Source organism: Octopus sinensis, linkage group LG14, assembly GCF_006345805.1.
Source record: "Octopus sinensis linkage group LG14, ASM634580v1, whole genome shotgun sequence".
Classification (NCBI taxonomy): domain Eukaryota; kingdom Metazoa; phylum Mollusca; class Cephalopoda; order Octopoda; family Octopodidae; genus Octopus; species Octopus sinensis.
The window spans coordinates 30,864,615-30,877,305 of record NC_043010.1 but is presented as its reverse complement, the minus strand read 5'-3'; the positions used below and the strand labels follow the sequence as shown (position 1 = coordinate 30,877,305).

General features: G+C 38.8%; 1 protein-coding gene across 5 annotated transcripts in view; it reads right to left on the bottom strand.

Annotated features, from left to right (window-relative positions):
* The window catches only part of LOC115219065, a 115,702-nt gene that overhangs the window by 37,890 nt on the left and 65,121 nt on the right, over positions 1 to 12,691 (bottom strand). For 4 of the 5 annotated variants that reach the window (XM_036508814.1, XM_036508812.1, XM_029789126.2 and 1 more), the window contains exon 2: positions 4,010 to 4,228. In XM_036508814.1, the coding sequence (XP_036364707.1) occupies positions 4,010 to 4,202 (193 nt within the window). In that variant the 5' untranslated portion in view covers positions 4,203 to 4,228. Of the gene's footprint in view, positions 1 to 2,573; positions 2,827 to 4,009; positions 4,229 to 12,691 lie in introns of those variants that run through there. The other variant, XM_036508816.1, reaches the window with a different exon arrangement.

Genomic DNA, 12,691 nt, shown 5'->3' with positions numbered 1-12,691 from the left:
GCTCAGGGCGCTCTGCCTTTGTCTATGTTTGAGCCAGGACTGTAACTGTCAAATAGACGAGCTGTAACAGGTGAGTCTCACAAACGACGACTACACCTACTTATCGTGAAGGAAACGCTAGAGATGTTTCATGAGCGCATGTCTGTGCATCATCAGCCACGGCGTGGCTAGTCCTCCACCAAGGTGTTGACAACAAAAGATGAGCTGATCTGTGGAATGTGTCTCTTCTAAAAACAGAACAACAGATGTGAAGTAGGGCAAAACACAACGATCATGTGCTAACATGTAACGGGGGTAATATAAGCATTCGCCACCTCGTCTTAGTTCGTCTCTACTTTAGACCTCTGTTTAGCGTCCTCTCCAGGTGCAGAACTGCAGATCTTTTTACTTTTCTTAGTTATTTTTGCTCCTGTTACTACTTTGTATTCACTTAGAGCAGTGCTGGTAACCTCTAGGTACCTGGTGTTCGTCATTATGACATTGATATCGTCTATGTGTGTCGAAACATTTCATCGGGTCGTGATGGTACATATATGCGCATCATCAACTAGATCATCGTCAAAAAGTGGCAACTTTTTTTCCTAACACCTTCGCTAACATTTTGAAATCCGCGTTTAGCAGAGTTATGGGCCGAAAATTATCTGCGTAATTCATCCAGTTTGGGCGTTTCTCAGTAACCTCTCCTCGACTCACAGAACTGTAAATTCTTCCATTCTGCAGCCTGCTGCGACAGATCAGTCAAGAGGCCTCCAAATAAGTCTAGCATATAACAATAAAGATCATTGGGCAGACCAGCCAAACTAGGCAATCCCCACTCTCCCATGCAGCAGAAAATTGCTTCTCGTTTTTCTGCAACTGTTATCAACTTTTTGCAACACTCCGCCTCTCTTGTCGAGAGTCACGATAGGCAGTTGTAGTACCTACTGAAATCCACCCTCCTTCTAGTCCGCCATTCGTTCCGAACAGCTGATTGTAGGGCTGCCAAAAAACCGTAAAAATGTGCTTGGAGTCGAGTAATGTGCCCGTTATGCTCCACCAAAGACCGAACTAAGACTTTGTCGCCACATCGTGCTTTTGCCACTCGGGTCCATTTGTAGTTAACACAAATTATTTTTAAGTATAGTCGACATTCGTGATTAAATTTTAGCTTGTGTAATTTTCCATAATTATTCTTTTATGGCCTTCATCCGGCCCGCTATCTGTCATTAATACTAGATCCGGTCCCGGGAGGCAAAAAAGTTGCCGACTCCTGCTCTAGATGGATCTGAAGTACTTTTCAGTTTGTTGCTGTGTCGCCTGATCTAGTTTCTTACTTTTTATTGCTAAAGTCTTATATACCACAATTTTGGTGTTGGTTTCTTACTAGATGAATTTCGGGATGTTAGGCGCAACATTTCGTCCGGGTCTCGTTAGCATGCTTTCACATTTTCAAATTCTTCCAACGAAAAGTAATTTTTCCTATCTGGCAAGACGTGTAGGCGAATCCTCCAAAGCTAGAATTGCAAGATGCCCATGCTTTTATTTTTCCTGTGCCTGAGATGAAGGTGAATGAATCGCGAATGGGACTTGACTCCGGAGCAATATTTGGATGAAGCTACGAGACCAACTGACGCTCACCGGTCTGGTGAAATTCAGTATCATGGTCCCCTACACGCAGAAATGCAAAGGGAATAGGCCCAATTTAAAGATAGTCAGAGATCTGCAGTCTTGGTTGACAACCTTACTAGAGACGTTGTCACGATAAAAATACCGGTTGGTGGTTAACCTTAAAGTAGTGTTGAGCGAAAATGTCTAATATCAAATGTATCAAATAATGGTGATAATGAGGCTGGAACCAAAGGTGAAAGCCTTTCGCCCAGCAGGTGCCCCGTGGTTGAGCAGCGCAGGTCCGGTCGTCATCCAGAGACTGCTTGTCAGAGGCAGAGAAGAAGGTGGGATAAGGAGGCAAACTGAACGGTAATTGAATACTGGATCATGAGTGAACCCAGCAGAAGGGGATTCCGGCCACGAACGAAAGCAAAATGGAATGAGATAAGACTCTTCGGGACATATGAGCAAAGGTTAGCCAACCAGTCAAGAGCAATAAGAGCAAAAGAGTAGTTAACAGACATGGAAATAGAAGAGATAAAAAGGAAAGTAGAAGATAGAAATAATACTTCACCAACAGATAACGTGCCCAGTGAGAACAGAAAAATGAAAGGCAGCAGTGAAGAAGTAGTGCAAAGTGTAAATGTAAATGCATTCTCAGCAAATGAAGCAGGAGTAATAAGAAGAGCTATATTGCAAGAATACGATGATGACCGACAAAACATAATGAGGACGCTGTGCCAATATATTAGAGAAGACCAGGATCAAGCAGCCCCGAAAACTGTTTAAGGTTTAAGGCTGAAACCGAAAAGATAGTTCGGTTCTTGGGTTATTCCAGACGAGAAATATAACTGAAACTAACAAGATTGCCAAGTGGTGAAATGATGAAGGCAATTTAACCTCAATCCAGCTATAAATACCTGGGAATACTTGAGGCAGATAGAATCAAGCACAATGACACGAAGGAAAAGATAAAAAGAGAGTACCTGTGGCGAGTGAGAAAGATATTGGTTTCAAAGCTGAATCCAGCATTTCGGTATGGCGCTGGATTCCTGATGTGGACCGAGGAGGAACTAAAGGAAATGTACAGGAAGTCAAGAAGGCTTCTAACGATGCATGGGGCCCATCATCCACGTGCGGACACTGGTCGTCTATACATGAAGAGGGCTAGGGCAACAATTTTGCGGGAGGAGATAAGTTGATTTCATCGACCCTAGTGTTTCACTGGTACTTAATTCATTGACTCCCAAAAGATGAAAAGCTAAGTAACCGCGGAGGAATTTGAACTCGGAACGTAGCGATGGGCGAAATGCCGCCAAGCAGTTCATCGAGCGTGCTAACGATTCTGCCGGGCTTAACAACTATGAAGAAAAAAGAAAAGAAACAACAAAAGCTGTAAACCAACTGTTTTACGTAGGATGTGTGCAGTGCCAAGTAGTATAATTTTCTGTATTTTTATATATACTTGTAAGTCCTGGTGTTTTTGTTAAGTATTTGTCTGGATGTTTTTTTTTCGAGGTCAATTAAATAAGTACCAGTTACGCACTGGGGTCGATGTAATCGACTTAATCCGTTCGTCTGTCCTTGTTTGTCCCCTCTGTGTTTAGCCCCTTGTGGGTAGTAAAGAATTAGGTATTTCGTCTGCCGTTACGTTCTGAACTCAAACTACGCCGAGGTCGACTTTGCCTTTTATCCTTTCGGGGTCGATAAAATAAGTACCAGTTCCGCGCTGGGGTCGATGTAATCGACTTAATCTCTTTGCCTGTCCTTGTTTATCCCCTCTATGTTTAGCCCCTTGTGAGCAATAAATAAGTAAGAAACGTTAGTACGCCGGGCGAACTGCTTAGTGGTATTTCGTCTGTCTTTACGTTGTGAGTTCAAATTCCGCCGAGGTCGACTTTGCCTTTCATCCTTTCGGGGTCGATAAATTACGTACCAGTTGCTTACTGGGATCGATCTAATCGACTGGCCCCTCTTCCTCCAAAATTTTAGACCTTGTACCTAGAGTAGAAAAGAATACAGTGAAGATAAGAGCGCCACAACAAACCACAGCACATACGCAAGGCACACAGAGCTGCGCTCGGTAGTGCAGTGAAAGCAGGTGATAAAAATAGGACTACTGGATAATGATAACAACAAATCATGCACTCTTATCTTGATATACACACGGCTGTGAGGCATGTGTCTGATGTACCCTTATTAGACGAGTAGTTATGACGGGTATTATTTCGTATATTCGTATATATGTACTCCAGTGTCCTTTTGATGACATGTGTTGCTCTCTCATATAATAATAATGATGACGATGATAAAAATGATGATGATGGTGATGAAATAATAATGATCTCTTTATTTACCACCCAGACAACAGATAAGAGGAGAGAGAAAGGGGTGAGGGGAGGTATTGCAAATACGTACGCACCTGTTATAGAAAATAAACTGGCATATAACGAAGTTATCCAGGTTATGAGTTCTTTGTCTTCAGAAAAAGTATTTTGTAACAAAGCTATTCGGATTATTCCTGACGAATATTGAAGGCTGCCACTAATGAAGTGAATACCAAACACAGCAACCAAAACCATCCACGCCCAGCTCCGATCAACTTTCACTTCCATTATCTTTTGGGGAGGTAAATCCCACTCTGCAAAAAAAAAAAAAAAAGAATAGAGGAAAACAAACAAAGTAAAAAAGAAAGGAGGATGAAGAGGGGGAGAAAAGAAGGCAAAGAAAGTGGAAAAGGAGGAGGGGTGAAGAAGAAGGAGAAGAGGATGAAGAGAAGTTCAACAACAACAACAACAACAACAACAACTACTACTACTACTACTACTACTACTACTACTACTACTACACCCACAAGCAGTAGCAACAGTAGCATTAACAATAATGAACTGATTCATTTCTCACTGTACAAAATACCTGAAATTACAGGGGATGGACAGAGTGGATTTTTATGTCAACCTAATTTCTTGACTGGTACATTATCAACATTTAACAAGTCGTATCTCTCACGATTTGATTTCTGAGTGTAAAGGAACGCGTCTGAATATTGGTTTCAAATTTTGACATCAGGCCAGCAAGTTCTAGGGAATGTGGAAAGTCGATTACATGGACTGCAGTACTCAAATGATACTTATTTTATCGACCCTTAAAGGATGAATGCAAAGTCGTTCTCGGCGGAATTTTAACTCAGAATGTAAAAGCGGACGAAGTGCCGCTAAGCATTTTGCCTGGCGTGCTAACAATTCTTTTCTACTCTAGGCACAAACCCCGAAATTTTTGGAGAGGGAGGGGGACAGTCGATTACATCGACCCCAGCACGCAACTGGTACTTAATTTATCGACCCCGAAAGGATGAAAAGCATATTCGACCTCAGTGGAATTTAAAGACAGACGAAACGTCGCTAAACATTTCGCCCGGTGTGCTAGCGTTTCTGCCAGCTCGCCGCTTTAACCCACCTGAATTTTGATAAGGTAAATTTACGCTTGCACAATTATGCACATTGGTTATGCAACCACTTGTAGCCTATGTTCCGGAGATGTCGCTCACCTTCGACACCACCACTGTGTCACCCTTGTCAGACGGTTTGATGGCGACATAGTCACAGCGATGAGTTCAGCCCGGGAAATGCTGGTGCGTCGGGAACGCTATCCGAAGTCGAAGCAGTCAACTGCACAGTGACAGGCTTCTGTAAATAGATCCAGGGTACTGAACAGGCTTGGTAGTCGGTGGGCCAAGCTGGTGAAGCAATCGGAGGCATTCGGTGCAGGAGGTGGGAAATCATAAGAAGTGCATAGTTTGATGCGGCACGGAGACTGTCGACCTCGTCACGGAGACTGTCGACCTCGTCACGGAGACTGTCGACCTCGTCACGGAGACTGTCGACCTCGTCACGGAGACTGTCGACCTCGTCACGGAGACTGTCGACCTCGGCACGGAGACTGTCGACCACAGCACGGATTCAGAATCCTTTACTGGTGGACGTTAAAAAAACATAGGCCCCCTACTAAAAATGGAATACTCAGCTTCGGAAAGAGGTAAGTCAGGGGGAGGGTGACAACAGAGAGAGACGTGGAGCAGGAATGAGAGAAGAGGAGAAGGAGCATTAGAGAAGGGAAGTGGAGTAGATTATAATGGGGACTGGGAGTTAAGGGAGATGTGGGGCAGTGAGAGCAGTTTGCGTACTTAAATTGTGGTAATTAAATGGAAAAGTTGATGAGTCAGGTGGTGGATGAAACAGATGAGTAAATGAGCAAGAAAAGGGGGATACACACAATGCGATATATATATATATATAAAGTTAATCCAAACAAGAAAACAAAAAGACAACAACGCAAGGATGTGGAACAAATAAACTATTATTGGACGCTCAGGAAAGAACATACATACATACATACATACATACATACATACATACATATATATATATATATAAATCAGGTCATCCCATAAGTTCTGTCCGAATTTTGAATAAAGAAAACAAGTGATCAAATGTATTTAATTGAAATTTAATCATCAATGTACTTTCCCTGATTATCTATGACTTCCTTCTATCTATTTACAAGCTTTTTAATCCCATCAATGTATTGGGTTGTCCGGAAAGTTCGTGCCGATTTATAGTAGCTTACCTTTCCACTTATTTTAGAATATGGTTGAATCCTTAAAATAGGATTTCACTACACCTCCATTTAGAGCACAGTTTAAGCTATCTTTTCGTGGAAGAAGGTTTATATTCCTATAACCTGTGTTAATTCTGTAACCCGTTAAAATGGAGGAACGAAAGTTCATTTTCGGCACTTGATGCTTTTCTTTTTCCGTAAAGGGAAAAATGCCTCACAAGCAACCAAAGAAATATGCGCAGTTTACGGTGATGTTTCTTTATCCGAAAGAATTGTACGGAAGTGGTTCGCAAGGTTCCGAGCTGGAGATTGTAGCCTTATTGATAAAGAGTGATCAGGCAGACCATCCACTACAGATGATGACCAAATCATGTCATTCATTGAGAATAACTCACATTGCACAACCCGAGAATTGGCAGAAAGCTTCAACCTATCAAAATCTGTCGTTCATGAGCACCTGGTAAAGCTTGGATACACAAATCGCTACAATATTTGGGTACTACATAAGTTGTGTGAGAAGAACCTTTTGGATCGCATTTCCATCTGTGATTCACTTTATAAATGGAATGAAAACGTGCTTTTTTAAAGAAAATTGTGACAGGTGATGAGAAATGGATTATCTACCGAAATGTTCAGAGAAAGCGATCCTGGAGTAAGCGACATGAGCCACCCTTAGCCACCCCAAAAGCGGGTCTTCATCCTAAAAATGTCTTGCTTTCTGTCTTGTGGGATTGGAAAGGAATTCTGTACTATGAGCTTCTCCCAAGTAACCAGACAATTAATTCTGAGAAATACTGCACACAACTGAGCAAGTTAAAAGCAGCAATTCAAGAGAAACGTCCAGAATTGGCCAACAGGAATGGTGTTGTTTTCCAACATGATAATGCAAGACCGCACGTTTCTTTGGGAACCAGACAAAAATTGTTGCAGCTCGGCTCGGATATGTTACCCCACCCTCCATATTCACCAGATATTGCTCCTTTGGATTTCCACTTATTCAGGTCTCTGCAGAATAGTCTTAATGGTAAAAATTTCAATTCCTTGGATGACGTAAAAAGATACCTTGATGAATTCTTTGCCATGAAACCACCTCAATTCTGGGAAGAGGGTATTTTCAAGTTAAAGGAAAGATGGAGAGGCATTGTGCAACAAAATGGTTCATATTTAGTTAATTAAAAATGTAATGGCAAGTATTTATTGATCTTTTTCTATCTTTTAAAAATCGGCACGAACTTTCCGAACAATCCAATAAAACTCTTTTGGTTTCCAAGTAGTTGAAGATGACGATGAAGAGTTGTATGAATTCTTCAACTGATAATGCAGGATTTTCATCAAATAATGCCTCAGGGAGCTTATCATCAAACTCTACTGGACGTCTTGTTCGATCTTCATCTTCAAGGCTGAAATCTCCACTTCTGAATTTTGCAAATCAATCGTAGGGTTTTTGGTTTTGTTAAACGAAGTTAAGGCAAAAACAAAAAAAAACTTCTTGAGAAACCAACTATCTTTCCTTCCTTCATGCCAAGTTTGAAGAAAATATCTCTTTAGCATCTTACTTTTTTGGTCTCTTAAATATACTACATTTGTGGCATTATTTGAAGACAGCCGGCTCTTTTTGCGCAAACTGCACGTGCATTTTTCTCGTGTACGCGTAGTATCAATCGAAACAGCTGATGTACTTGCGCGTACAAATGCACGTTCCCACGGCTTTATCTATCGAATTCTCACCTGGAATCGATTTTTGTAATTTTTTCAAGACTTATACACGCCCTGATACCGTCGGTATCTACATATCAAATTTGAGCGCAATCGGATGGAGGATGCCCGAGAACCTAGAAGACACACACACAGAACGGATTTTATATACTAGATAATATATATAATATATATATGTATATAATATATATCTAATACAATATAGGCGCAGGAGTGGCTGTGTGGTAAGTAGCTTGCTAACCAACCACATGGTTCCGGGTTCAGTCCCACTGCGTGGAATCTTGGGCAAGTGTCTTCTGCTATAGCCTCGGGCCGACCAATGCCTTGTGAGTGGATTTGGTAGACGGAAACTGAAAGAAGCCTGTCGTATATATGTATATATATATATGTATGTGTGTATGTGTTTGTGTGTCTGTGTTTGTCCTCCTAGCATTGCTTGACAACCGATGCTGGTGTGTTTACGTCCCCGTCACTTAGCGGTTCGGCAAAAGAGACCGATAGAATAAGTACTGGGCTTACAAAGAATAAGTCCCGGGGTCGATTTGCTCGACTAAAGGCGGTGCTCCAGCATGGCCGCAGTCAAATGACTGAAACAAGTAAAAGAGTAAAGAGTAAAGAGTATATAATATATATATAAATATATAGAACATATAATATGCATATAATATATCTAATACAATATATGTATATATATATATATATACAAGATAAGAAAATGGAGAAATACATCTAAATCAAATATCAATTATCAGATAATACTCAATCACATACTTTATTAAACCACCACATAAGAGACTGTAGGGTTAAATATAAAAAGCAGAACAAATCAGTGTACATAAAGGAATGTACATAAAAAAGTGTACATAAAAGAGTAATGTTGTATAATAAGTAGAATATATATAAAAGAGAATATAAATATAAGTAAACAGCTGTAAGATGTAATCTATACTTATATTTATATTTACTTATATTTATATTCTCTTTTATATATATTCTACTTATTATACAACATTACTCTTTTATGTACACTTTTTTATGTACATTCCTTTATGTACACTGATTTTTATATTTAACCCTACAGTCTCTTATGTGGTGGTTTAATAAAGTATGTGATTGAGTATTATCTGGTAATTGATATTTGATTTAGATGTATTTCTCCATTTTCTTATCTTGTATTAGTAATTTGTGGTAAATCATTTTACCTTTGCCCATATAATACAGTAAATGAATTGATTGCATCGCAATCATTAACATTTATGTATTAACTTTGTTGGGTACTTCACTAGCAGTATATTGGATATATGTTATCCCATGGAGGGTTGCATTTACAACCCCTATCTCAATTTGTAACTATAGTTAACTTTCTGAGGAATATGAATTGCTAATGCTTGTATACTTGAAGCATCCACTCATTACTCTAAGTACTGACACAGTGTATGTTTACACCCAAGTATAGTACTTTATTTCTGAAAGATCATTACTGCTGGTAAAATGGAGAAAATACTAATCAATTCATCAATGAAGGATGTACCTATCCCTACTAAGGACCACTACACCAAGAGCTAATTTATAGAATTAATGACTTCATTCACATGATAAGATGGAAGATTTTCCACCAAGAAAACAGTGATAGCAAAATAAACCAAGAATGTAGGAACGAGGCCACCCGCAATGGTACAGGAAATACCCATGAGGAAATAATCAAACTAACTGGCAACACATTTAAATCTAGGAAATCTCCACCACCAAATAAACACCTGGATAACTTTGAACAGGAATTATGGGACACCATCAAGAATATAAAATTTAAAAACCACCCATTGAGGAATAACCCACACCAGAGGAGGTTAAAGGAACTAATAAGAACTCTTAAGGGTAAGGATGGTATTTTAACCCATTCTGATAAAACTAGTAACATTTATAATATTGACATTCTCACATACCATGAACTATTGCATAAAGAAATTACAAAGAAGTATAAAACTGTACCTTTCAATACACTTAGGGAACTAAACTTAGAGATAAGAGATATAATGTTTGATTATTATCTGGAAGATAAAACCGAACCTTATACCCCCATGAGACCGAGAATTACACTTAAAGACCATAAGGAAAACTTCCTTGGTAACACTCAGGTCAGACTGATTTGCCCTACCAAGTCAGACTTGAGTAAACTTATTCTAGACAAATACTTCCCAACTATACGTAACAAGATTAAACTCAGCCTATGGGAAAACACCCAGGGTGCATTAGATTGGTTCTCTGCAATTCAGGTTAGTGATAGTAGTAGCAATAAATTTATCCAATTTGATATACAAAATTACTACTCCTCCATTAACCCTATTATACTAAATAAGGCTTTAATTTTTGCTAGGAAACATACCAACTTAAGTATGGGGGAGATAAAGGTTATCTTAACAGCTAGAAAAACATTAATAGAGTTTGATAACAAACTATGGGCTAGAAAAGACACACCCAATTTATTTGACATCACCATGGGCTCGCAAGATTCAGCGGAAGTGACGGATCTAGTGGGGATGCATCTACTCGATAACCTTAATAGGGAATTCCCTGAATTAAAGGGCGGACTATATAGGGACGATGCTTTATTTCTAGTCAGAAACACATCTAATAGGAGGCTAGAATTACTGAAAAAATGACTACATAAATTCTTTTTAAAGTTTTGGCTTATCCATAGTTATTGAAAATGAAAACTACTCTGCCAATTATTTAGATGTCAATTGCAACCTTACTAATGGAATGCATGAACCGTATATTAAACCTAATTCTAACTTAGTATATATAAACTACTCTAGCAATTAAAAAGTCACTGGTACGAAGTATTAGTCAGAGAATCTCTTATCTATCCTCAAACGAGGACATATTCAATAAGCATTGTGAAAAATACACACGGCGCATTGCTGAAGGCAGGCTACAAAATAAAATTTGGTATATACCCAATAATAATCCTTCGAACACAGGTGAACTATTAGGAGTAGGGATATTAACAATAGGCATAGTAACATTGATAATATTTATGGTAATAGTGGAGTTCATCTAAACAATATATAAGAAGAATAAGAATAACAATAAAGTCACTAATAAAACCAATCTAAAGGGGAATTCTAGGCATTATATTGACAATACTAAGGGTAGAAAGCATATGGGTTGGAAGAATAATAGAGTTTTTCCCAAGAATAACAACTTGAGGAGTAATCCACATAGTGATGACGATACACTATGGCTAATAATACCATATGCAATGCAGATTAAAACGGATATAGTCAGAACTATAGATAAAGTAATATATAGACTATTTACTAAGGGTAAGAATAAATTTAGCCAAATAATTAACAATAGAACTATTAGAATAGGATATAGTATCACGAATAATCTAGCCACCATCATCTCCTCCTTCAACAACAAGAAATTGGATTGCTTCTATAATGATAGAAAGATAAACATGGGTAGTAGTGAAAATAAGTGCAATAATATCAACAGAAATAGGGCTACGGGGATTTCTGCTAGGGTTAAATCTCCTCAATCTGTTAATGGCTGCAATTTCAGAAGCAAGAATCAATGTGTGTTTGGTAATAAATGCCTGAGGAGAGAGGTGATTTACCAATGCACTGTAAATACACAATATAATAGCAGGGTGTACTTTGGTGCGACTAAAAATAGTATAAAACAACGGCTAAACTATCATAGATATACTTTTAAAAACAAAAATAGGATGAACTCTACGGGGTTAAGTACGTATATCTGGGAATTCAAGAGTAAGAACATAGATTTTAAATTAGATTGGGAAATACTAACATCTGCACCTGTATACAATAGTAGAAATAAAAAATGCTCTTTATTATCAATGAATTTTCTTCATCATCAAAGCCGGCCAACCCATTATTAACAGCATTAATGAGCGAAATTTTTTTTGCCTTCACACAATTGGCGTACACTTTCTCTAGATTTAAATACATCTAATTCTTCTACCAGTAATCTTTTAGCATTCATCTATTAGGACTGTACTATTGGTCCTTACAATTTATGATTTATAACTTTTGTGTCTCCATGTATGTGTTCTACATTGATTGTTTCTGTTCCGACTGGAAAAATATACAAAAATATATAGTTATTCTGATATATGCATGATATTCGAAACGCCACAGAATCTTTTATAGGTGTAAGATGTATATGCGCATCATATCTTAGGGCACTAGTTTGAGTTTTTGCTATACCAATATGTAATATGTGAGAGTCTATAATTACTATAAGTTGTTTATCTCGATGAGCATATAAGGTGGGCTCTTTTTTTTTACGGTTGGTTTGTTGGGGGTTGTGCGATTTCTGCGGCACAGGCGTGGGCTCGGGTAGCGCTGCACCGGAGTTTGTGCGCCAGCGTACGCGTGCGCGTCCGTGCATGTGCATTAACGTGTGCACTCTCGCGCGCTGTGCTTGCGGACATTCGCGTGTACTTGTACGCGTGTTCTTGTGTGTATCTTGGTGATCGTGTGTGCGAGAGGGACGTGTGCGGGTGTGCCCAGCCATGAACTCGCGTGTCCGTGCGGGGGCGTGCATGCACATGTATGTGCATGTGGGTGCATTCCGGCGTATCCACTTATACTTACTATATTAGGTTTATCTTATGCCCTCCTTAATTTGTATTCCATTTTATTTATCTATTTATCTATACATGGATATATATATATATATATATATATATATATATATATATATAATATATATATATATATAATATATACATATTTATTTA